Raw genomic sequence first — 26,841 nt, 5'->3', positions numbered from 1 at the left:
TTCCAAATGCCTCTAAAGCATTACAGAACCTTTAATATGCTGTTTAAACAGTCCAAAAACCTTCCAAATGCTCTCAAGTAGTTAAAAAAACTTTTGAATGTTTTCAAAACAGTCTAAAATCTTCTAGAAGTTGAACTGAAAAAAATGTTGCATCTGTGAAAGAGTTTTGTGCTTTTTTAAAGCTATTTTACAGATTTTTATGCTTTTTTGAAGAAAATAATTTTGCTTTTTAAGCGCTTTTTCATGATTTTAGTGCTTTTTAATCCGGACTTTAGTAATTATCATTGACACAGATTTCCTTAATACTGTCAGGTTTAAATATTGTATTCTAAACAAAGCTCACGTGATATTTTTTGAGTAAATAATATTCCACATTTTCACTGCTTTATTCGGTTCAAGTGTTGGCTAAAGTGTTTTAAGTTACTGAGAGAAATCTGGATTGGATGACTCTTTGATCAATTAATCCAAAACGTTCGTGTACTCTCAGTCACATTTAACAGTCGTGATTTATGTTTGTGAATTCACGGGGAATAAATCAAGTTAAACGCTTCTCCTTAGTCAGCTTTTAGGCTGAAATGGGCTTATTTACGACACAACCGCTTGTCCAAACGGGAATCTCTAATTTATACGACCTTTGCTATGGTTCAACTTGCTCTAATTTCATTAGAGAGAAATCTATTAATGTAGCGAAGCTATGTTGATTTAATAGCGTTTTAGTGACTAATTGGCAATAGGGGTAAAAAGCAATCAAGTTTTCAAATATCTTAGAAATCATAACCATTTGTTAAATTGGTATCGACAACATTGTCTGGAAGACACTCGTTAACGATTCGAGAAACTTCAAAAACGATGTTTAAAACACGTGTATGATGAAAACAGCAAGCAGAAACACGTGCCAGAATTTCAAAGGACAAATCAATACCTGAATACTAGATTTACATGTTTCCCAATAATAAAAATATTAGATTTAGAACTTAATAAATCAAAATTATTTACCAACATGCGAATATCAGTAAACAGCAATCAATTTACCTTCTGTTATGTTTAATAAAGCTGGAAAATAACGTTTGTGGAAGGAAAATAGGCGGGGGAATTGAATTGATATAAAATGTGTTATTTTTTGATTGGATATTGCGAATTAATTGAGTTTGGTTGGGTTTTCCCTGTCTGTTGTCTATTTTGTAGCTTTTTTTAGGACCATTTTCCTGGTTTTTAAAGAAAATTAGCTGACAAAGTGAGAGGAAATGAAAATTGGGAAATTCAGTCATCATTGAAGAAGAACTTAATGATGTTGATCATTAATGGGAATATAAAGAAATAACAATTAAAAAATTATAGAAATAATAACTGTTTGATCCCATGCAAGTTCAATTAAGCGTAATTCCGTTATTTGAAAAAAAATCAAAAATATGTAAAAGAGAAAAATTTTAGGAAATTTTACCCTTTACCGGATCACATTAGGGTATTTTCGCCCTACAGGGCCTCTTAAGAAAGATATTCCTTAAAAATTGTGACAAACTACAAAAAAGACCTCATACAAGTTCAATCAAGCGTAACTCCGTTATTTGAAAAATTGAAAAAAAGTTTAAAAGGGGAAGGTTGTAGAAAATTTTACCCTCTCTAGGATTGCATTAGGGTAGTTTTGCCTTATAAGGGAAGATACTCCCTAAAAACTGTGTTAAAGCAGTAGCTAGCAGTGCTTTTTGTAAAAAAGTAAAAATTGAAAAAAGATAGATTTGTAGGAAATTTTACCCTCTACAGCCTTGCATTAGGGTGGTTTTGACCTAAAAAGCCTTATAAGAGACATTTTGTTTTCTATTCATCTTGTCTTTGTTTAATTTAAAGTTTCATTTGAAAACCGTCACGTGACCAGAAAATTAATGGCCAGCTTTAATAATAATCACGTGACTGTAAATTCCGAGCCAGAAGAAAAAGAGTCACGTGACTGCGAAAAATCAATGTCAATTTAAAGTTCTGTGTCTAGAAATAAAATAGTCACGTGACACTAAAAAATCCAGTTTTAATTTGGAAATGGTCACGTGACGCTAAAAATTTAAATTTTAATTTGAAAATCGTCACGTGACCAGAAATTAATGGCCAGCTTTAATAATAATCACGTGACTGTAAATTCCGAGCCAGAAGAAAAAGAGTCACGTGACTGCGAAAAATCAATGTCAGTTTAAAGTTCTGTGTCTAGAAATAAAATAGTCACGTGACACTAAAAATTCCAGTTTTAATTTGAAAATGGTCACGTGACGCTAAAAATTTAAATTTTAATTTAAAAACCGTCACGTGATCAGAAAATTAATGACCACATTTGAAAATGATAACGTGACTGTAAAATCTAAAAAAAAACACTGAAAAATTAAGTTTCATTTATTAAATGGTCACGTGACCCAGAGAAATCGATGTCCAAGTTTGATAATAATCACGTGACTGTGGATTCCAAGTCAGAAGAAAAAGAGTCACGTGACACTAAAAATTCAAGTTTTAATTTGAAAATGATGACGTGACGCAAAAATTTAAATTTTAATTGGAAAACCGTCACGTGATCAGAAAATGAATGACTACATTTGAAAATGATAACGTGACTGTGAAATCGAAAAAAAAAACACTGAAAAATTAAGTTTCATTTATTAAATGGTCACGTGACTCCGAAAAATCAATGTCACTTTGAAAACCGTCACGTGATCAGAAAATGAATGTCCAATTTAGATAACAATCACGTGACTGTAAATTCCAAGTCAGAAGAAAAAAAGTCACGTGACACTAAATATTCAAGTTTTAATTTGAAAATGGTCACGTGACGCTAAAAATTTTAATTTGAAAACCATCACGTGATCAGAAAATTAATGACCAAATTTGAAAATGATGAGAACTGCAAAATCGAAACAAAAACACTGAAAAATTAAGTTTCGTTTATTAAATGGTCATGTGATTCCGAAAAATCAATGTCAGTTTGAAAACAGTCACGTGACCAGCAAGTCATCTGACCAAAAAATAGAATAGTTTCGTGACTAAAAAAATGCAAATTCCAGTTTGAGAATGGTCACATGACTAGAAAAACATTGTTTAAGTTTGAAATCAATCACATGACTGTAAGTTCGTAGACAGAACAGGTAATCGGAACAAAAACAGTCACGTGACACTAGAAAATTAAGTTTAAATAAACGTATAGTGGCACTCCAAAAAAAAATAAATTTCAGGTGTCACGTGACCAGAAGGAGAACAACTGTAAAATGGTAGTCGGAATAAAAAGTCACGTGATACTGGAAAAATAAGTCTGACTTAGAAAATGGTCACGTGACTTCAAAAAATCAATTTCAGTTTGAAAAGTGTCAAACAAAATAGTTATTTACCTAACAAGTGCGGAAAGTGGTTCTTTTCCGCACGAGACTGCAGTTGAAGGGCGGGAAAGACGCTTTCCGCATGTGTTAGGTACACATTTTTTTCTGCGAGTATCACGTTTCATTAAATTTAACTAAAATGAATAGTAAAATTACTAAAATGAAAGCCTCTGTTTCCAAAGACGATTAAAAGTGTATTCTTAATTGAGAAATCATATATACAGTTATGGTTTTTTGATTTAAAGTTATTTTTTTCTTTAATAAAATAAGTAACTTTTCCACACTAGTGCGGTGAAGTTACTTTTCCGCACTCATTTTTTCTTCGCTTAAACATTTCATAAAAAGGTTGGTGAAAATGGATATGTTCGCTCATTTATTGTAAATTAATCTTGCAATGAGGAAAAGTAACTTTAGCGCACTCAGTTCGGAAAAGTGCACTTTACCGCACCCGAGTAAATTTTATCCTCTATAGAATTGCAATTAGGGTACTTTTGCTCTAAAGGTCCTCCTGAGGGAGATATTCCGTAAAAACTGTGATAAAACAGAAAAAAGTGCTTTTAAAAGTTCAACTAAGCGTAACTCCGTTATTTGCACAAATATCACAAACGTGTATAAGGGAAAAGTTGTAGAAAATTTCACCCTCTACAAGATTGTCTTAGGGTACTTTTCCCCTAAAGGGTCTTTGACATTTGAAATAGGTATTTTTGACAATCTCAATTTACCTTTTTGCTCTTACTTAATAACTTCCTTGCACAAGTCTCAGATTAGTTTGGTAGGTAAAAAGTGCTAAGCCCAAAAATACTGACTTTTATTCAACTAATTTTCTCTAACTAAATAATTTAATTTCATGACTCACCTTTACAGTTATGCAACAAAACTATTTAACACAGACGCCCGGAAAGAACCAATCTATCAGTTTCCTTGCTTTTTAACTTATTTTTAAGCATATTGACAACAAATACTTGGCAACCGATCACTTACCATTAAATCTACTAGTAGGAAACAATCCGCTATTCAACATAGACAGCTTAATGGCATTTGGAATGGAGGCGAAGGAGTTGGTGGCACTAAGATGCCGCTTCTTCTTAGGTTTGTCCACATCATTAGACCTGGGGGTGGATCTGGACCGGTGTTTTTTCTTTACCGCCCCCGTCGAATGTCCCTTGTGCTTTGACGCCTCTGTATCACTTGGCATCTTGGTTTAATGTGTTGATTCTAGTAGCATTATGTTTTGAGTGTGCTATGTGCATTCTTTGATGGACGTTTTATGTCATTCCAACGTTGTTTTGGGCGGATTTTGTTCTGAAATTAATGAACACGATTACCGTTCATCCTGAACTGAACCATTAAGATTGGAAACAATTTATCATCGGCTAACGATTGAAAGAAACATCGTTACCTATACGTTTTGAGAATTCAGTGTCACGTTTACGTAGGAGGATTCATTGCCAAACAAAATTTTTAAACTGAATATTTCAATGATCGTCCACATTCAGAACGGATCTCAAGTTTAGGTCCGTCTGAACGCCGGGATATAAATAACATGATCGAACGTGTAACACCGCGTTTTAATTCGATATTTATCGCTTTACCTTCCCAGATGTTCCAATTAATCGTTTGCTGCTTCAGGAATTTTAAGGGTAATAATTCACCAAAATACAGTTAAACAAGCAAAAACCACTTAAATATTTGATAAAGTCACGAAACTCGACAATGCTTCAAAATATGGAAATGCTCCATAGAAATTCCAACGTTACGAGGGTTATAAAGTTTTCAAGGTTCTCGGATCGTAAAAGACCAGAATTACGATAAAAATATACGGTTCCTTCTTACTTTTCTACCGTTTTCTTTTGGGCAGATATAAACCTGAAGGATAGAATAAGGAAACGTCTATCAAATAGAGGTCAAGGCTCTTTTTCTGGATTTTATCACTGAAGTACTTTATTGCAACTAGAGAAGGTATTGGTTTTATATTTTTCTTTGGTGTAACTCCTAGATAGAATAACCTTAAAACATACAGGGTGTCCTATTTGAAATAGTGCTTTGTTTTTGATCTTTGAATGCACAGACAGTTTGATACAATTTTCTGTTAAGAGTAATGACAGTTGGCAGGCCACTGTGTATCTGTTGACAAGCATAACTGATCTTGAAACATACAGGGTGACGCATTTGAAATAAAGCAGTTTGAATGCACAAACAACCAGTTTGATACAATTTCTTGTTGAAAATAATGAGAACTTTCACTCCAATACTGTACAGGATTGGTCCGTATAATTAGAGGGCTTTTCTTAAATCACTAAAAATCTTATTCAATAAGATAATACACCATGACAAAGGTGAAAAAAAAATACAACAAATTTATAAATATTTAATGGAACATCCTGTATATTTTCTGATGAGTTAATAGATCATTTTCTTCTGATTTCAAATTAATATAGCCGTTTTCGAATTATTGGCATGGATTTGGATGATTTCAGGATTAAAGAAGACATCTTTTGGATCACATGATTGTTGTTGACATGTGTCAATTTAACTTTTTTCTGTTGGCAGCTGCAAACTTAAATTGCCACGATCACATGACGTGCTTTTACAATTTTAGCTTTCCCAACTGTTTAAATGTAATTTACAGACTTTTCAAGGTTAAAACAGGCATTTTCCTGGTCACATGACTGTTGCTGACAGGTGAAAATGTGCTCTTTTACATTTTTAACTTTTCCAAATATTAAAATGTAATTTACAGAATTCAAGGTTAAAATTGACATTATCTTGGTCACATGACTGTCGTTGACAGATGTCAACTTAGCTTTACAGTGTTGCCAGCTGCAAATTTAAATTGTCACGATGACGAAACGTGCTTTTACAATTTTAGCTTTGTTAACTGTTTAACTGTAATTTACAGACTTCTCAAAGTTAAAGTCGACATTTTCCGTTGTTGACAGGTGACAATTCAATTTTACAGCGTTGCCAGCTACGAATTTAAATTGTCACAATCACACGTGACGTACTTTTACAATTTCAGCTTTCCAACTGTCCAAATGTAATTTACAGACTTTTCAACGTTAAAGTTGACATTTTCCTGGTCACATGACTGTTGTTGACAGATGTCAGTTTAACTAAGTCTATGATGCTTGAAGGCCTTTCTTTAGTTGAAAATTACAATTTGTAATTCTTGAAAACTTTTTTCATTGAAATTTCATGCTAAAATGGCTAATTTGCCATTTTTTGGTTAAATACCATTAAATGTATAATTTAAGGAATTTAAACTGTTATTTGACATAAAACTAGTTAATTTCTAGCACTGACTCCTTTTCTTTAGTTGAAAACTACAATTTGGAGTGCTTGAAAACATTAAAACACAACTTTTCAATTGAAATTTCAAGCTGAAATGGCTGATTTGCCAATTCTTGGTTAAATACCTTTAAAAGTCTTGTTTTATGATTTTAAACTATTTTCAGACTTGAAACTAGTTAACTTCTAACCCTAACACATTTTCTTTAAATGAAAACTACAATTTAGTGTGCTTGAAAATTTAAAAACACAGCTTTTTAATTGAAATTCCCTGTTAAAATTGCTAATTGGCCAATTCTTAGCGAAATACCATTGAAAGTCTAGTTTCACAATTTTAATCTATTTTCAGACCTAAAACTGGTCATTTTTAAGTTCTGAAGCTTTTTTTAGTTAAAACTACCATTAAGAGTGCTTGAAAACGTTAAAAACACAACTTTTAAGTTGAAATACCATGCTGAAATGGCTGTTTTGGCCATTATTGGTAAAATACCATTAATAGTAAAGTTTTAGGGTTTTAAACTGTTTTCAGATTTGAAACTGGTTAACTCCTAGCCCTAACGCATTTTCTTTAAATGCAAACTACAATTTAGTGTGCTTGAAAATTTAAAAACACAGCTTTTTTATTGAAATTCTAAAACTAAAATTGCTAAATTGCCAATACTTATAGAAATACCATTGAAAGTCTAGTTTCACAATTTTAATCTATTTTCAGACCTAAAACTGGTCATTTTTAAGTCCGGAAGCTTTTTTTAGTTAAAACTACCATTTTCAGTGCTTGAAAACGTTAAAAACACAGCTTTTCAATTGAAATTTTAAGCTAAAATGGCTGATTTGCCATTCTTGGTAAAATACCATTAAAAGTCTAGTTTTAGGATTTTAAACTGTTTTCAGACTTGAAACTAGTTAACTTCTAACCCTAACACATTTTCTTTAAATGAAAACTACAATTTAGTGTGCTTGAAAATTTAAAAACACAGCTTTTTTATTAAAATTCCCTGTTAAAATTGCCAATTTGCCAATTCTTAGAGAAATACCATTGAAAGTCTAGTTTCACAATTTTAATTTATTTTCAGGCCTAAAAGTGGTCATTTTCAAGTCCTGAAGATTTTTTTAGTTAAAACTACAATTTTCAGTTATTGAAAACTTTAGAAACACAACTTTTCAATTGAAATTTCAAGCTGAAATGGCTGATTTGCCAATTCTTGGTTAAATACCATTAAGAGTCAAGTTTTAGGGTTTTAAACTGTTTTCAGACTTGAAACTGGTTAACTTCTAGCCGTAACGCATTTTCTTTAGTTGAAAACTACAATTTGGAGTGCTTGAAAATTAAAAAACACACCTTTTTTATTGAAATTCCCTGTTAAAATTGCTAATCTGCCAATTCTTAGCGAAATACCATTGAAAGTCTAGTTTCACAATTTTAATCTATTTTCAGACCTAAAACTGGTCATTTTTAAGTTCTGAAGCTTTTTTTAGTTAAAACTACCATTAAGAGTGCTTGAAAACGTTAAAAACACAACTTTTAAGTTGAAATACCATGCTGAAATGGCTGTTTTGGCCATTATTGGTAAAATACCATTAATAGTAAAGTTTTAGGGTTTTAAACTGTTTTCAGACTTGAAACTGGTTAACTCCTAGCCCTAACGCATTTTCTTTAAATGCAAACTACAATTTAGTGTGCTTGAAAATTTAAAAACACAGCTTTTTTATTGAAATTCTAAAACTAAAATTGCTAAATTGCCAATACTTATAGAAATACCATTGAAAGTCTAGTTTCACAATTTTAATTTATTTTCAGGCCTAAAAGTGGTCATTTTCAAGTCCTGAAGATTTTTTTAGTTAAAACTACAATTTTCAGTTATTGAAAACTTTAGAAACACAACTTTTCAATTGAAATTTCAAGCTGAAATGGCTGATTTGCCAATTCTTGGTTAAATACCATTAAAAGTCAAGTTTTAGGGTTTTAAACTATTTTCAGACCTGAAACTGGTTAACTTCTAGCCCTAACGCATTTTCTTTAATTGAAAACTACAATTTAGTGTGCTTGAAAATTAAAAAACACAGCTTTTTATTGAAATTCCATGCTAAAATTGCTAATTTGCCAATTTTTAGCGAAATACCATTGAAAGTCTAGTTTCACAATTTTATTCTATTTTCAAACTTAAAACTGGTCATTTTCATGTCCTGAAGATTTTTTTAGTTAAAACTACCATTTTCAGTGCTTGAAAACGTTAAAAACAGAACTTTTAATTGAAATTTCAAGCTGAAATGGCTGATTTGCCAATTCTTGGTTAAATACCTTTAAAAGTCTTGTTTTATGATTTTAAACTATTTTCAGACTTGAAACTAGTTAACTTCTAACCCTAACACATTTTCTTTAAATGAAAACTACAATTTAGTGTGCTTGAAAATTTAAAAACACAGCTTTTTAATTGAAATTCCCTGTTAAAATAGCTAATTTGCCAATTCTTATAGAAATACCATTGAAGTCTAGTTTTACAATTTTAATCTATTTTCAAACCTAAAACTGGTCATTTTCAAGCCCTGAAGATTGTTTTAGTTGAAACTACCATTTAGAGTGCTTGAAAACTTTAAAAACACAACTTTTAAGGTGAAATTCCATGCTGAAATGGCTGATTTGCCAATTCTTGGTTAAATACCATTAAAAGTTTAGTTTTATGATTTTAAACTGTTTTCAGACCTGAAACTGGTTAACTTCTAGCCCTAACGCATTTTCTTTAAATGAAAACTACAATTTGGTGTGCTTGAAAATTTAAAAACACTGCTTTTATATTGAAATTCCATGCTAAAATTTGCTAATTTGCCAATTCTTATAGAAATACCATTGAAAGTCTAGTTTCACAATTTTATTCTATTTTCAAACCTAAAACTGGTCATTTTCATGTCCTGAAGATTTTTTTAGTTAAAAGTACCATTTAGAGTGCTTGAAAACTTTAAAAACACAACTTTTGAAATAAAATTTTAAGCTGAAATGTCTGATTTGCCATTCTTGGTAAAATACCATTAAAAGTCTAGTTTTAGGATTTTAAACTATTTTCAGACCTGAAACTGGTTAACTTCTAGCCCTAAAGCATTTTCTTTAATTGAAAACTACAATTTAGTGTGCTTGAAAATTAAAAAACAGCTTTTTATTGAAATTCCATGCTAAAATTGCTAATTTGCCAATTCTTAGCGAAATACCATTGAAAGTCTAGTTTCACAATTTTATTCTATTTTCAAACCTAAAACTGGTCATTTTCATGTCCTGAAGATTTTTTTAATGAAAACTACCATTTTCAGAGCTTGAAAACGTTAAAAACACAACTTTTTAATTGAAATTTCAACCTGAAATGGCTGATTTTCCAATTCGTGGTTAAAATACCTTTAAAAGTCTAGTTTTAGGATTTTAAACTGTTTTTAGACAAAAAACTAGTTATTTTTAAACTTTAACGATGTTTATTTAGTAAAAACTACAATTTTCAGTCGTTGAAAACTTTAAAAAATCAACTTTCGAATTGAAATTCCATACTAAAATGGCTAGTTTGTAATTTGTGTAAAAATGACTACTAGTTACTAATTTGTGTAAAAACAGCAACACCTATTTTCATAAATAAAAAGAAACCACCCATTTGCCATTTTCATTTGATTAATCTCAATTTGTTATACCTTCATTAAAGAAGGTTTTCTTCAATCAAGGCTGTAACTTGTCGTACAGATTGGAACGTAAACTACTATCAGAAAAAAACTGTTAGTAGAATTGCATCTTTTCCATAGTTTTGACATAAAAATTACAACAGTTTTTCTTCCCAGGGAATTGAATCATCAAACTGCCTTAACGAGGAAAATTTAACCATTATGATAACGTAGCAGCAAACCCATTACAGCCACTTTTACTCTCCAAGTTCTTGTTTAAATGGAAATTTCATAATTTTGAATTCTAACAGCGTAAGGCAATTTGTATATAAATTGCACATATAATAATTGTGTGAACTAGTCTAATTACTGGTGATTAACATACAAAATAGTATACTGGAGAGTATACGCATCTTTCCCAAAGTGATGCTTTTATGTATCCAGACAAAAGCTTTTAAAAGTGAATCAGGAAAACCGCTTGGAAATCCTGCTTATCCCATAGTAAACCTTGAGTACTTCTACTATACAATGTTTTGATTTTAGCTTTTTGGCTTATTATCTACATAGGCAAGGATAGAAATTAGTTATGTTGAGTTGTTTACCGCATAGATTTAAACGTGATTGTGATTCATTAACGAGACGTAACATTTTGTAGTTGCTTTTTGTTTTATTGCATATTTTAGAACAGTCAATCAATTTTTTGAAAATAGTCACTTTAAGTCCGAAAAAAAAAACAAAAAAATCTGCCAGTATGGTAAGAGATTTCCTTGTATAGAAGGATGAATCAATTTGTAAAAAATAGCTGATAAACTAAGCTAAAGAATACAGATTTATATTATAAGCTAAGTTTGGTAATCTGTTATAAATGTGTCAACTGGGAAAATTGGATCCATAAAGCTATTAAACTACTAAACGTTGACGTTTGATTACTAATCAAATTTTGATGAAAAAACGAGTTTAAACTGGATTTGATGCAATCAAAGAACCGTCTAATCAGCTCAAACCTTCCATTGTTAGAAACTGTGTTAATAGATTTTTCAAGTGACTTTTGACCAATCTGAAGTCGGTCGCGGTCAGGAAATTTATGGTTACAACTTGGCCAGTCAGCCTGGAAATGGTGTAGCCAGACCGAATAAATTACCTTCAATCTGCATAAATTGTGACCACTTCCAGTAAAAGTTTTTTTTTGGACATTCAGCAGAAGTTACCCATAAATAAAGTCCGGATTTTTAGGAATTTTGCTTTTTGTAAATAATAAAAGCAACCAACCTTTGACATCTATTGTGAACGATTTACGCAAAAACACGTCATTTGACAGATTTTTTAATGCTTTTTTTGCTTTTTTCTTCTTTTTGTGCTTATTTGCTGCTATTTTTTGTATGGTTTTAAGTTGAATAGCCTAATTTACAACTGCAATAGCTATATTGAGATATTGAAGGCTTCTGAGAGACAAAAACATATCAATTATCGGTTTCAAAATCAAAAGTGTCAATTTACAAATTTAAACTGACCAAATAATTTCCAAATGCTCCGAAGTAGTCTAAAAAGTGTAAAAACATTCCAAAACACTATAGAACCTTCAAAATGCCTTTCAAAATAATCTAGAAGCTTCCAAAAGCTTTTAGAACAGCGAAAAGCTTGTAAATCTACTAATCTACACAGTCTAAAAGCTTTCGTATGCCTCTAGAGCAGTTTCCTAAAGTTTCTAGTCTGGTCTAGAAGGTTCCAAATGCTCTTCCAAATGTCCAGATGCGTTCAAAACAGTCTAAAAGCTTCAAAAAAATTCTAGAACCTTCTAAGAATTTCCAAATGCCTCTAAAGCATTCCAGAACCTTCAATATGCTCTGAAACTGTCCAAAAACCTTCCAAATAGCAGCAAAAACATTCTAAACCTTCAAAATTTTACTTTGTTAGACTTTAAACAACATGAAAGCATTCAGAAAGTCAAAAAGACTGGTAAATATTCCTCTGAAGCTTTAACTTGCTTAAGAAGCTTGAAAATGGACTGAAAATGCTTTAAATCACATTGAAAATGATCAAAGTGAGAACTAAACCGACTTGAGGATTTAATTTGGCACCAAGAGCTTCAAAATTGACTTTTCTAGCCTTTAAACACCATGAAAACATTGAGAAAGTCAAAACGGCTGTTTAATAGTCCTCTGAAGCTTTAACTTGAATTAAAAAGCTTTAAAATTGACTGAAAATGCTTTTACTCACATTGAAAATCATCAAAATGACAATTAAACAGGCTGGATGATTTAATTTGGCATCAGGAGCTTCAAAATTGACTTTCCTAGACTTTAAACACGATGAAAACATTCAGAAAGTCAAAACACCTGTTAAATAGTCCTCTCAAGCTTTGACTTGACTTAAGAAGATTTAAATTGAACTGAAAATGCTTTGAATCACATTGAAAATGATCAAAATTACAATTAAACCGACTTGGGGATTTATTTTGGCATCAAAAGCTTCAAAATTGACTTAAAACACCATGAAAACATTCAGAAAGTCAAAACGGCTATTAAATGGTCCTCTGAAGCTTTAACTTGGCTTAAGAAGCTTTAAAAACATTAAAAAAATTTCTAGAACTCAAAAAAAGTAAAAATATTTGCATCTCTCAAGTAGTTTTGTGCTTTTTTACAGATTTTTATGCTTTTTTTGAGGAAAATAATTTTGCTTATTAATCGCTTTTTTTTTAGTGCTTTTTAATCCGGACTCAAGACAGAAATTTGTTTTTTTATGGAACGTTTCGCAATTTTTGTTCAACCTGAAACAAGTTTCGCTTCACACAAAATTTGTTAATACATTTTTATCTGGAAAATTTGATGGGTTCTGGCAAATAAATACAATATAAGTGATATAAATGAAGAGCATCTTTATGGTCCATGAATTCTTGAGTAAAAAGTATTGCAATAACACTTTAGCTGAACTTAAATTTTCCTTTTTTTGCTAACGCTATATTTGGAAGAATGTTTTTCCATTTAATACTGCTAAGAGTTTTTAATAGAATTTTAGGCTGATGGTTTGGTTTGTCATTTTCAGCATCTTTCAGCAAAAGAGTATCTTCAGCTTTTAAGCTTGTTAGTTCGTTTTGATATCCCCAAAAATCCATTCTTTTGCAGAAAGCTTATGTATAGTAGTTTGGCCAAATTCCTTCATGTGTTATTCATTTTTTTTTTTGTGAATTGTGTAGCCCAAAGGACTATGCGGATTACAAAGCGTTTCGAGTTTTATTCAAAATGTAAATGCCCATTCGAATTGAGGATTTATCCAATTTTTCATCAAGTGGCGAGCTTTGGAAAGTACATGAAAGGTTCAATTTCCCATTATGATGAGTGGATTTATGCAGCAATAATTGGACGCTTTGCTCGATATATGACCACTTTCAAAAACGAATTAATCTGCAGTGCAAGTTGAAATAAATTTGTTCCAAAAATTTTTGCTTGAATTGTCCGACAAATTTGCGTTCCAAATACCAGCAAACGTTCTCTATCTGTAGTTTTTCTATCAAATAAAGCGTAGTCAATCAAGCAAAAGTGATGTTTCCATACTACTAAGTTTTGACAAACTCCAGAAAACCGTGAATTCATCCATAATCAATTTGATTTTTGACTTAAAGTCTGAATAAAATATTATTTTTTTGTTCAGATTCACCTTGGCCAAACGCAGTGTTATTCAGAAGTCTTAATGATTCATCACCCTTTCCAGGACTCGCCGTTCCCATTTTTCTTTTCTTCCAACTTAATGGAAAACATTTCAACTTCCACTTCCAGCTAAATATAAATGAGATTTGCTCGGGTTCGACGTCGTAAACTGTCACTTAAGAAAATTTGAACAAGTCTCTTTTTGCTTTTAGAATGTTTAAATATCATCTTGATGCATAATAATGTTCGAATTAGTTAAGTTCAAAGTCAATTCATTTTAGTTTACATACCATTTACTTGCACTGTCAGAGCTTTTACCATAAATTTTATCACTACTTGCAACGCTTAATCCCATCTTGCGTATCAATCGATTTTCAATTCACCGAGGGATTTCAAATGATAGGAAAAAGCGGCCAAGCAAAGAATATTTATTGGAAGGAAATGTAACGGTTCAGAAAACTGGATGGTCTAACAGTATTAAGTAAATAGTGGGGCTATACCACAAATTAAAAAATCTGTTTTTATTATTTACACTAAAATATGTAAAAATATATAATTTTTTAAATTTCAATTCAAGTTTTATATAGTATATTACGTAACTAGTGCTGTAAGAAGCATTTTACGCACGATATGGAAAAAGTTTCCATATAGTGTAATTCCATGAGTGCGTAAAACGTGTGACGTACTATACTTTACTTACGACCAAATGAAAAGTCCTGTTTTCACAATTCATAGTAACTTTTCATTAAAAAGTCATCAACAAATCATGTTACTTAAATAATTATTAGTGTTGTTGTTAAGGTAATTATTTATAGTGACATTACAGTTATTAAGAAAAAAGGAAAAACTTTCAGTAATATTACTTGATGTGTTTGCTATTGCAGATAATATTCTAGACGATGTGGTAGTTACTTAAAACTGTATGAACAATGCATTAAGCGATGATCTTCATCTAATATACTCTGATAAAGGAAGAAATGTAAACAAAATCAATTTTCCCAGCATTAGAGCGATAGTTTGTGACCGGTCTTAAAACTGTGCGCTTTTTTACAACTGTGCGTAAAAAGGTTCATTACGTAACGGAAAACTATGCGTAAATAGCTATTTACACTGAGGTCGTAGGTAAAATATATAAAGTAACTTTACGTTTCCTGATTGGATTTAAATTGATTGTTTTGCGTTACCATTGGATGTAATAATAATCTTCATCACCTTTCGACATTTGAAATGGTTTACAACGTGGGTCTTAATTGAGGTTAGGTTCACTTTTGAATTTATGTAGGTTCATAACTAGAGTATTGCTGTCCTACTTCAATGACGTTTGATAGAGAAGGATACACATACCCTTGTTGCCAACCCGTAAATGATAGAATTTCCCCAAAAACGTTAGAAAAAAAGGTTGTCAAATTTTACTAAAACTCAGACAGGCTGCACGTCTATTTTGGTTATATTTAAGTTTGTCACAATGATGGTAACTGTCAAATATCGATAGCCCATAAAGATATAAAACTACAAAACCTGCTTAAAAGCACTGTTTGACAAAATGACAGTTTTAAGCACATTTTTGGAATCCTCATTAAATTTTCTATCCAATAACCTCAAAAACACTACAGAATTAGGTACAGTCAGGGAGAAAAGCGATGTCAAAATTTGGCCTGCCAGAAACACAGTTTGAAAGGACAGTCAGGGACAAAATTGCCTGTAAAACCTACTTGGAGATAGAAAATGACAGTTTTAAGCATATTTTTGGAATCCTCATTAAATTTCCAATCCAATAACCTCAAAAACACTACAAATTTTGGTACAGTCAGGGAGAAAAGCGATGTCAAAATTTGACCTGCCAGAAACACAGTTTGAAAGGACAATCAGGGACAAAATCGTCTGTAAAACGTACTTGAAGTGAGAAAATTACTGATTTAAGCACATTTTTGGAATCCTCATTAAATTTCCGATCTAATAACCTCAAAAACACTACAAATTTTGGTACAGTCAGGGAGAAAAGCGGTGTCAAAATTTGACCTGGCAGAAACACAGTTTGAATGGACAGTCAGGGACAAAATTGCCTGTAAAACTTACTAGGAGTGAAAGAATGACAGTTTTAAGCACAATTTTGGAATCCTCGTTAAATTTTGTATGCAATAACCTAAAAAACACTACAAATTTTGGTACAGTCAGGGAGAAAAGCGATGTCAAAATTTGACCTGACAGAAACACAGTTTGAAAGGGAAGTTCACAAGTACAATACGGGAAAGGATGCAGATGGCCCTAAATACTGTAGCAAGATGGACTGCAAGTGAAGGGCTGAATATAAGCCCCACAAAAGCCACCATCGTCTCATTTACCAGAAGGAAAAAATTGGATGGAATTGGACCAATTTATCTTCATGGTGAAGAGTTAACATTCAAGGGAGAGGTTAAGTATTTAGGAGTCATCCTAGACTCAAAACTAACCTGGAACCAGCATCTGGAAAAAGTCATAAACAAATCGGTAATCACATTTGCAATGGTTAGACGAATGTATGGGAAAACATGGGGTCTCAGACCTGGTATGGTGCACTGGGTGTACACCAGGGTGATCAGACCAGCAATAACTTACGCAGCTGTAAGCTGGTGGCCAAAAGTCATGCAAAACACTGCGATACACAAACTAGAGAGGATTCAACGAATGGCCTGTCTAGGCATAACTGGTGCAATAAGAACCACTCCTACTGCGAGCATGGAAGCTATATTAGACCTGCCTCCACTGGACCTAATAATTTTAGGGGAGGCAAGATGTGCTTACCAAAGGCTCCGGGACTTGATTGACCTGCCGGGGAACATAACAACGACAGGTACAACATCAATTTGGAACACAGTAAGGGATCCAATTCTTGAAATGAGATCGGATTACATGTGTCCTAAATATCACATTCAGAGGAAATTTGAGGTAATACTGGATCAAAAATTCTGGGTAAATAATGCGAAAAAACTGACCCAGGACTGTCTAATATGGTTCACAGATGGATCTAGACAGGAAAGGGGAAGTGGTGCAGGAGTTTATGGCGAGAGACCTAAGGTAAGCATCAGCATACCACTAGGAAAACACGCCACAGTTTTTCAAACGGAAATATATGCTCTGTTATGGTGCATAGAAGAAAACATTAGAAGGACTTACAAAAATAAGCAAATTCTAATAATAACTGATAGCCAGGCGGCCTTGAAAGCACTGCTTACGTGCAAAACATCGTCAAGACTGGTAGATGAGTGTCTACAGAGAATTACGGAACTGGCAGAACATAACAGGGTAAAACTTGTATGGGTACCAGGTCACTCAGGCATTCCTGGAAATGAAAAAGCAGATGAACTTGCCAGGCAAGGCTCAAATGCAAACATGATTGGACCAGAACCATCTGTAGGCATACCTAGATGCTCAACAAGACGGGTCACTGGAGAATGGATCAACACAAAACACCTGGAACGCTGGAAGACGTACCCAGGAAATAAGCATGGGAAGCAAGCTATTGCAGGACCAAATAAAAATAAGGCTCAAGAACTGCTAAAGTACAGCAGGAAAGAACTGAAAGACCTAACAGCGCTTCTCACAGGGCATGGACCTGTGAGACAACACCTGTTCACCATGAAACTATTCGATGATAACCTGGACTGCAGACTATGCGGGGAGGAAATCGAAACGTTTGAACACATCATATGTGAATGTGAAGCACTTGGTCAAAGGCGACAAACAATCTTCGGGAAAACTAAGTTAGTACTGAAAGAGATACAAAGAGCACCAAGCAAGGACCTTCTTCACCTCGTACGGGAAACAGGGATAATGGACTGGTGTAACTAAAGTACCACAAACATGGGGACAGTACAATAAGCCATTAGGCTTACGTGCTATCTGGAGCTGACAGCCGACAGACCCATGGAGAAAGAAAAAAAAAAAAAAAAAAAAAACACAGTTTGAATGGACAGTCAGGGACAAAATTGCCTGTAAAACTTACTAGGAGTGAAAGAATGACAGTTTAAGCACATTTTTGGAATCGTCGTTAAATTTTCTATCCCATAACCTAAAAAACATTACAAAATTTTCTACAGTCAGGAAGAGAAGCGATGTCAAAATTTGGCCTGCCAGAAACACAGTTTGAAAGGACAGTCAGGGACAAAATTGCCTGTAAAACCTACTTGGAGATAGAAAATGACAGTTTTAAGCACATTTTTGGAATCCTCATTAAATTTTCTATCCAATAACCTGAAAAACCCTACACATTTTGGTACAGTTAGGGAGAAAAGCAATGTCAAAATTTGACCTGCCAGAAACACAGTTTGAAAGGACATTCAGGGACAAAATCGTATGTAAAACGCACTTGAAGTTAGAAAATTACTGTTTTAAGCACATTTTTGGAATCCTCATTAAATTTCCGATCCAATAACCTTAAAAACACTACAAATTTTGGTACAGTCAGGGAGAAAAGCAGTGTCAAAATTTGACCTGGCAGAAATACAGTTTGAATGGACAGTGAGGGACAAAATTGCCTGTAAAACTTACTAGGAGTGAAAGAATGACAGTTTTAAGCACATTTTTGGGATCCTCGTTAAATTTTCTATCCAATAACTTAAAAAACACTACAAATTTTGGTACAGTCAGGGAGAAAAGCGATGTCAAAATTTGACCTGCCAGAAACACAGTTTGAAAGGACAGTCAGGGACAAAATTGAATGTAAAACCTACTTGGAGATAGAAAATGACAGTTTTAAGCACATTTTTGGAATCCTCATTAAATTTTCTATCCAATAACCTGGAAAACACTACAAACTTTGGTACAGTTAGGGAGAAAAGCAATGTCAAAATTTGACCTGCCAGAAACACAGTTTGAAAGGACATTCAGGGACAAAATCGTCTGTAAAACGCACTTGAAGTTAAAAAATTACTGTTTTAAGCACATTTTTGGAATCCTCATTAAATTTTCGATCCAATAACCTCAAAAACACTACAAATTTTGATACAGTCAGGGAGAAAAGCGGTGTCAAAATTTGACCTGCCAGAAACACAGTTTGAAAGGACAGTCAGGGACAAAATTGCCTGTTAAACCATGTTATGGTTAACACAGTTGTAAATCATATTAAATTGTTGTTTATAGGTCCATGAGTAGAAATTGAAGTCGTGACGTGTAAATGTTCAATTCAATCATATTTTTATCTGTCATACACTTGAAAACTGTCAAATACCACTCCATGAAGCTATCAAACTATAAAACATAGCTTGAACGTACAATCATTACAAATTATATTTAACGCTTTTTTATAGGTCTATGAATACAATTTTGACAATTCTGACATACGAACGTATGTTCTAGATCGAACTTAATCTATTGCAAGCGTGTCAACTGGCAAAATCCGATCCATGGAGTTATTAAAAAAAAACAATCACTAGAGAAGCGTTTAAATTAGTGTTAAACTATATCAAATCTACTTTATAGCTTCATAAGTTAAATTTCGACAGGTTACACGTCTATTTTGGTTATCTTTAAGTCTGTCACAATGGTGCTAACTGCCAAATATCAGTCCATAAAGCTATAAAACTACAAAACCTGCTTAAAAGCACTGTTATGGTTAACACAGTGTTCAATCATATTAAATTATAGTTTATAGGTCCATGAGAGAAATTGGACGTGTAACTGTTTATTTTGAACATATTTCAATCTGTCATACACTTGGAAACTATCAATATCTTCTTCATGAAGCTATACAATGACAAAACATCTGTAAAACCAGTACAATCTAGTAAATTCACATTAAATATATTGTTAACTAATGAAGCTATTAATAAACGTGGCGTTAAAGTTATGTGTATTGTATCCCATTAAACAATCAAAAGTGTTTCCAAATGAACCCTAACTTTTGTCCTTTGTTAAAGCGAACATTATCATAATAAAGCACTAAAAGGCTGGGTCAAAAGAAACTTTGGAAGCACCAAGAGCTACGCTTCCATGCATTTATATCACATAATTTCCTTTTTGACCTCAAGTCAGAACCTTGAATAGCTTCATGAACGGTAGAATATTAAAGAAAATCATTTGGAATGACTTACAGCCTAATAAACCTAAATAAAGGCCATATCGACCACTCTAGTTTCTGATAAACAGGACAATAAAAATAAAAAGGAAGAAAATCAATTTGAAAACTTGATGGAATGATTATTTTCCGAGATATTGATATCTCAATTAGTTGCAAGGCCACGCCCACCCCAGCGTTTATTGTCAATTAGCCCTTAGGCTCTGGAGGGTTAACCTACAAAATTCCAATAACTTTCAAAGGGTGGTTTTACATGATTAGTTGGTTTTTCTTTTATTAGTCAGAAATTAACACAAAAGTTAATTAAAACGATAAGATTGTTAGTTCACTGCATTTATTGCTATTATTAAGTTTATCAGATAATTAGGTTTGGTTTTAGGGTACGTAACCGATTATAATAAATACTGGCAAAATATACACGTTTATTAGCGATATTTCAAAAACAAGTACGTTGTAACGATAACGCTTGCACTATTAGAAACGGCAAATGCTAATTTTAAAATCCTATGTAACCTCGACTTACCCAAAAAAAAAAAGAAAAGTTTGGTAAAATATTGATCACCGTTAAAATTGTAACGACCGAAAACACTTTGGAAATACCGAAAAAGTCATGGAAATGCAAAATATTTGCGCGTGTATATTAATACCGCGATCGGAAACCAAACTAGAACTTCTGGAATCTGGAACGTCGCTACGGCCTGGATAACGGCGTCGTCAGAACTAGCGGCGTCGGTCTGACCTGGCGTCATTGTCGGCATTGAATCAGCTGTTTTGGTCGGGATCCTACCAGCGCCCGAACGTCGCCTGTCGTCCCGACGCCTCGATCTATCCAGATCCATTCCAGCGTACTGTTCATCAGAGCTGTCGATTGTTGGAGCTGTCATATTTGTAGAAAATTTAATTTTCAATCAAAACTTAAAATGAACTTACTAGTTTAAACTTGGATTAGTATAATTTGTCAGTTTGACAACATTGCAAACCAAATGAAACCAAATGAAAGTAAAATATCGAGGGGTAAACCACTAGGGCATTATCGTGTACAAACTGTAGGAATTAGTGGGCTTTACTTGGGAATTAAATTAGTATTATTAATAAAATTGAAAAGGTCTAAAATATATCATACAATATTTTTTTCTATACATCTACCATTGAAATATAAACATAAATAAAGTTATTTTACTTTCAAAATTTTTGACTGTCTCTAGCGGCGAAACCGTACAACTAATCAATCAACTTTTATACGTCAATAAAAAGCTCATTTCATTGGCTGTCCATTGACGTATAAAAATCTACCAAAGATCAAAGAGATCAAAGAAATCAACGTTGACGCCCTCTAGCGAGCAAACAGCTAACCAATCGATTTTTATACGTCAATGGGAAGCCCATTTTATCGGCTGTCCATCGACATATAAAAGTATATACTAAGTGCTACAAATACACGTGTGTTATTTACGGTTTAGTGACAGGATGCACCACAAACATTTTTTAACCGGTTAAAGGCTAATTTGACTGCAAAAAATTAGGAAAACACGGTTACGTGACTTACTAGATCTACCACGACAAAAAACAGTTTTTGCAAATGACAATTTTCGTAAGGGTCAAATTTGCCTGAAACACCGCAACTATCCTAACGGGTTTCGCGCGTTACGTTGGCCAGTTAGTGCAAGCGAAAATCGACCTTAATGATTGTATTGATTGCAGTTTTGCTACTACTCTAGATTTGGCAATCATCGTGCTAGGTTTGTGCCAAATATCTAGGCCGTATCAGCCCGATTTAAAAAATTTTAGAGCGGTAACAGTCAAGGAAAGTATTCAGTTAGCTTTTGAGCCCTCTGGCGGCCATATTTTTTGAAAACCTATTTTATTTTCTATCCATTGACATATAAAAGTCTATACAAAGTGTTGTGTTTGACAATATAAAGACAACTACTACTTTAACCTTCATTAATTCGATTATTTTGACAGTTACAGAGTGGTTCAATGTATCAATTTGTGATTTGTTTAAATAAATGGCGGAATACAAACTTTTTTAATTTTGAACAGAGAATCAGACAGAATTATAAGAATGTGTTCCGTTTGAAAAACTAGACTTTTTGTCCTTTTTTAGAACTGATTTTTTGACCACACTGTATTATATATTTTGACGTTTTTCTGCACCCATTTCTAGAACAAACCTTGTCTAACATGACAAAACACAAAAACCAAGAAAAAAACCTTTCCTGATATCTCAGAAACGGATATAGGTAGAAGTATATGACAAATACGCGAAATATGTCTAGAATTTGACGTAGAATACAAAAATGAAAAAGCATACAGGGTATCCCATTCCGGTTAATTCGTTGCACGCATATTTTCTTATTTTTACTTTTTTTAATTAAAAAATGTTTTTTTTTGGCTCTCCAGTTGTGATAATTCAGGAAGTTAGTGGGTATTGTTAGGCTAGGTTAGGTTAGGTTCATTATAAGGAACCAAATTAGTAGAATTTGTCAGTTTGGCAACATTGCCAACCATCTCCGAACCACATTGATCAAAATTGATCAGTTTGGCAACTTAGCAAAGACTCTTTTGAACCTGCTTGGTTGAATTTGTCAGTTCATCAACAAAGCGAACACACTTTTAACCAAAGAATTAGATTTTATCAGTTTGGCAACATTGCCATCACACTTTAAACCAAATTAGTTAAATTTGCCAGTTTGGTATCATGACAAACACTGTTCGAACCAAATTAGTCGAATTTGACCGTTTGGCAACATTGCAAACCCTCTTCAAACCAAATTAGTGACATTTCTCTGTTTGGTAACATTGCAAACTCTCTTTGAACCACATTGGTCAGTTTGGCAACTAGGCAAACAATGTTTTGAACCTACTTGGTAGAATTTGTCAGTTCGTAACACAAATAATTAAAATTTATCAGTTTGGCAACATTGCGATCAAACTTCAAACCAAATTAATTAAATTTGCTAGTTTAGTAACATGACAAACACTGTTCGAATCAAATTAGTGAAGTTTCTCAGTTTGGCAACATTGAAAAGACACTTTGAAACCTTAAACTAAAGTAGGGCACGCGGAATCTTTCTCCAGAGAAAACTTTCCGAAATTTGAATGTTTTCGGATAGAGAAGTCTTCAGGAAAATTTCGGAATGAAATAGAGAAGAAGAAGAGAGAAGAGGGGAAGAAAACTGAAATCTTAGATATTTTTGTTGATTTCCATAGATATTCCAAGAATAAATTGACAACATTGACAGTTTGACACGACACCAAATGTCAATATTGTCAACGTGACGTGATCCTGATGAACACCTACAGTTTTGAAATTGAAAATTTTCTGACATCAAATTAAATCTGTCAAAGTTCAAATTTAAGAAATTAAGTTAAAAAATGGTTAAAATAGACACGTGACCCTAATAAATACAATTTTAAAAGTGAACATTTTTGGGAAACGTTGAATTTAAACTGTCAAATTTGAACTTCAGTAAAAGAGTCAGGTGACCCTAAAAAATACACTTTTGATCGTGGAAACTGTATGGGATGTCAAATTGAGTCTTAAAATTATTAAAAAAGTCACGTGACCCCAAGTAATGCAGTTTGAAATTGAAAATGTTGGAAAACGTTAAATTTAAACCCCAAAAATTGAAATTCAGTAAAACAGTCAGGTGTGACTCTAAAAAAAATGAAATTTGAAACTGTCAAAATTCAAATGTCAACAAAAATTTTCAAAATACCCCAATAAATAAGGTTTTGAACTTGAATGTCTGCGACGTCAAACAGTCACGTGACCCCAAGTAAAGCAGTTTGAAGTTGAAAATGTTAAAATTCAAATTAAATAAAACAGTCACGTGACCCTAGTGAAACAAATTTGTAATTAATTCAAATAATTTTTGGATTCACTAATCAATCTCATATTCGGAAGTTTTTCCCAATACAGGGTAATTGAAACTATTTTAGTTTAGTTTTTTTTGGTAAAAGCAGGTAAATTTTAACAGTTTATCCACTCTGTATACCTACCTCATTACTGACACTGTAACTAAGTACAATTTGTGCAAATTCTCACTTATGTGACTTTAAAAGCAACTCTCTTAACGTTGCGTTAGGCAAAAATCATCCTGAGATGTGTTTCATTCTTTAATGATGAACAATAATCTGTAACTGTCTCTATATGATCCAGAAAATAGAAATAAAAGCAATTCGGGCTGCCTAAGTGCTAAAATACCTATCAAGCTTCAGGCTATGGGCTATTTTCGAGTCGTTGAGGGCTTTTTTGATTGAAAGGATTGTTTTAAGGCTGATAACTCCACTGAAAGCCAAACATTAACTCTAAACAGATTATTCTAGCACCTCTATTCATCAAAAATCATATTCACTCTAACACTGATCTGTGTTTTAGAGCCCTTTTTTTAACATCATATTTACCCTTGAACTTAACCTTGGGGTAACATATTTTTCAGAAATGCGAAGGTTCTTATTAAATTCCTGTCACAGTATATGAACGGCGAAGAATGGGGAAAAATCCATTTAAGGGACACAATCCGGGAATATGCACGCCCTTTTACCTCTGTTGGAGTGCTGATTCCCTGATAAACGAATGCTTGCTTTTACATCCCTGCACCTTTCTCGTTAATATCCATATTATTTACCATGGAGTTTGTTAAACGGTCAGTGGCGGATAATCAGATGAAATTTCATCTTCAAAAAATTGTTATTAAGACCCCTTAAAGTTTGAAAAAGTCGTGTAAAGCCGGCACTGTACCAGCACTATACCATTAAACAAAGCATGTTTACAACCACACAAAGGCCACATTAATAATTTCCGTCTTTTTACATTGAATGTAAAATGATGCGAGGATATGGTAATATAAACAAGAAAAGCGTATTCAAAAGAATACCCCAGAGGCGTTATTTCTTTTGTGCCAGAGCTTTTTAAAAGTATAACAACTTGTTGACAAATCTAATGTGGTATAACGATTGAAAGAAACCAACAAAGTATGAAGAAAAATCCAATCTACCCAATATCAACGTTTGGTTACGTTTCACTCCAACGTTTAACTTAAAAATTGTCTTAAAAAGACTTAAGATCCTTAAAAACTGTCTTTGTAGTCAGTTTTCATAGTTTTTAGATAAGTTGAAAAACTTTAGTTTTGAAAATTGACTTGTAGTCAAGAAAAACTACTTTCTCTAGATTTTTTGACTAAAAATTCGCACGTTTAAACCTTGAAAAATGATTTGGACACCAACTGACTGTGAACCAATCCAAAGTGACATCAGAAACTTAAAATTTGCATTTGAATTAAGTTTTCATAATTTAAAAACACATTTCAATATTTTAGTCTTAAATATACAAGACTTTAGATTCATGAAAATTGACTTGAAGACTACTTTTTTTACAATGCTTTTTATTTTCGTAGAACTCTGGACTCTTTTCATGACTTTAAAACTGCTTTCAGCTTGGAAAATCGAGACTTAAAGCTATCTTCACCACAGCAGACTTAAAAAACATTTTTTTACATTTTCCATAGGCCTAAAAATGTCATTTCAAGCTTCGTGTTAAAAATTCGAGCATTCCTTAAAAATCTAGACAGTTTTTAGTGCTTTCAACCTGAAAAATGTAGTTTCAAGACTATCTTTACAAAGTTTTTGACTTATCAGGCCTAAAAGCCAGTTTGTACACTGTTCATAGTTTTGAAAATGTCATTTCAAGCTTCTTCACTCTTAAATTGACTTTTACACTTATCGCTGCAAAAAATTGAAGCATTTCTGAGCAATTCGGACTGATTTTAGTGCTTTAAGACTGAAAAATCGAGTTTAAAACTATTCATAATAGTAAAAGTTAAGTTTCAGACTTTTCAGTGATAAAAGAAAACAATTCTGGCACCAAATGCTACGATATTAGTCTTGAACACTAATTTTTAGAATTGAATTAGTCCGAAAATTTAATTTGGACTGCAACTAGTGTTTAATTGAATTCTAGACTTGTTTTAATTCAGAAAATTGAGTTGTACACCAATTAAGCCTCTTTAGTTTTAGTGAAGTCATTTCTAGCCTTAAAAACAACTTTTAGACAATTTTTAGTAGTAAAAAAAAAGTTATGCGCAACAATCGTCTTGATTTCCGGACTTTAGTGCTTGAAATCCAGTTTCTGACACTCGGCAATGGATTGCAGTCTGAAAAAACTAATTTTAAAACTATTCCTAGTAGTAAATAACAAGTTTTTAGACTATTTAGTACAAATTTACACTCTCACAAGTCTTGAATGATTAGTTTTACGGTGAAAATGACTTGAGAGGCTTAAAAACTGTCTTTATTGTCAGTCGTTATAGTTTTCAGATAAGTTGAATACTTTAGTATTGAAAATTGACTTGTAGTCATGAAAAACTACTTTCTCTAGAATTTTTGACTACAAATTTGCACATTTAAACCTTGAAAATTGATTTGGGCACCAACTGACTCTGAACCAATCAAAAAGTGACATCAGAAACTTAAAATTTGCATTTGAAGTAAGTTTTTATAATTTAAAAACACATTTTAATATTTTAGTCTTAAATACAGGATATTGACATTAGATTCATAAACATTTACTTGAAAACTGCTTTTTTAACTATGCTTTTTATTTTCGTAGAACTGGACAATTTTTAAGACTTTAAAACTGCTTTAAGCTTGGAAAATCTAGTTTCAAGACTATCTTCACAAAGTTTTTGACTTATCAGGCCTAAAAGCCAGTTTGTACATTGTCCATAGTCTTGAAAATGTCATTTCAAGTTTCTGCACTCTTAAATTGACTTCTACACTCTATTTAAGCATTTCTGAGCAATTCGGACTGCTTTTAGTGCTTTAAGACTGAAAAATCGAGTTTAAAACTATTCATAATAGTAAAAGTTAAGTT

General features: G+C 32.7%; 2 protein-coding genes across 4 annotated transcripts in view; one reads left to right on the top strand and one right to left on the bottom strand.

The window, feature by feature from the left end:
- Window positions 1–20,686, bottom strand: part of Ptp36E (protein tyrosine phosphatase 36E) — a 32,101-nt gene extending 11,415 nt beyond the window's left edge. Inside the window, exons 1-2 of one of the 3 annotated variants that reach the window (XM_081979790.1) lie at window positions 20,488–20,686; window positions 4,329–4,649 (exon numbers count right to left, since the gene is read on the bottom strand). In XM_081979790.1, the coding sequence (XP_081835916.1) occupies window positions 4,329–4,542 (214 nt within the window). In that variant the 5' untranslated portion in view covers window positions 4,543–4,649; window positions 20,488–20,686. Of the gene's footprint in view, window positions 1–4,328; window positions 4,650–4,746; window positions 4,872–20,487 lie in introns of those variants that run through there. The other 2 variants (XM_081979788.1, XM_081979789.1) reach the window with 2 other exon arrangements.
- On the top strand, window positions 16,166–17,740 carry LOC145729809 (uncharacterized). Its single transcript, XM_081980730.1, has one exon. It carries the CDS (start codon window positions 16,166–16,168, stop codon window positions 17,738–17,740), a length of 1,575 nt encoding a protein of 524 aa, XP_081836856.1.
- Window positions 20,687–26,841: the final 6,155 nt, after the last annotated feature.

The sequence above is a fragment of the Ips typographus genome, linkage group LG5 (assembly GCF_016097725.1).
Source record: "Ips typographus isolate SLU linkage group LG5, UJ_Ityp_2.0, whole genome shotgun sequence".
NCBI classification, from domain to species: domain Eukaryota; kingdom Metazoa; phylum Arthropoda; class Insecta; order Coleoptera; family Curculionidae; genus Ips; species Ips typographus.
The sequence above is the reverse complement of the archived record's forward strand: the minus strand, read 5'-3'. Positions and strand labels throughout refer to the sequence as shown.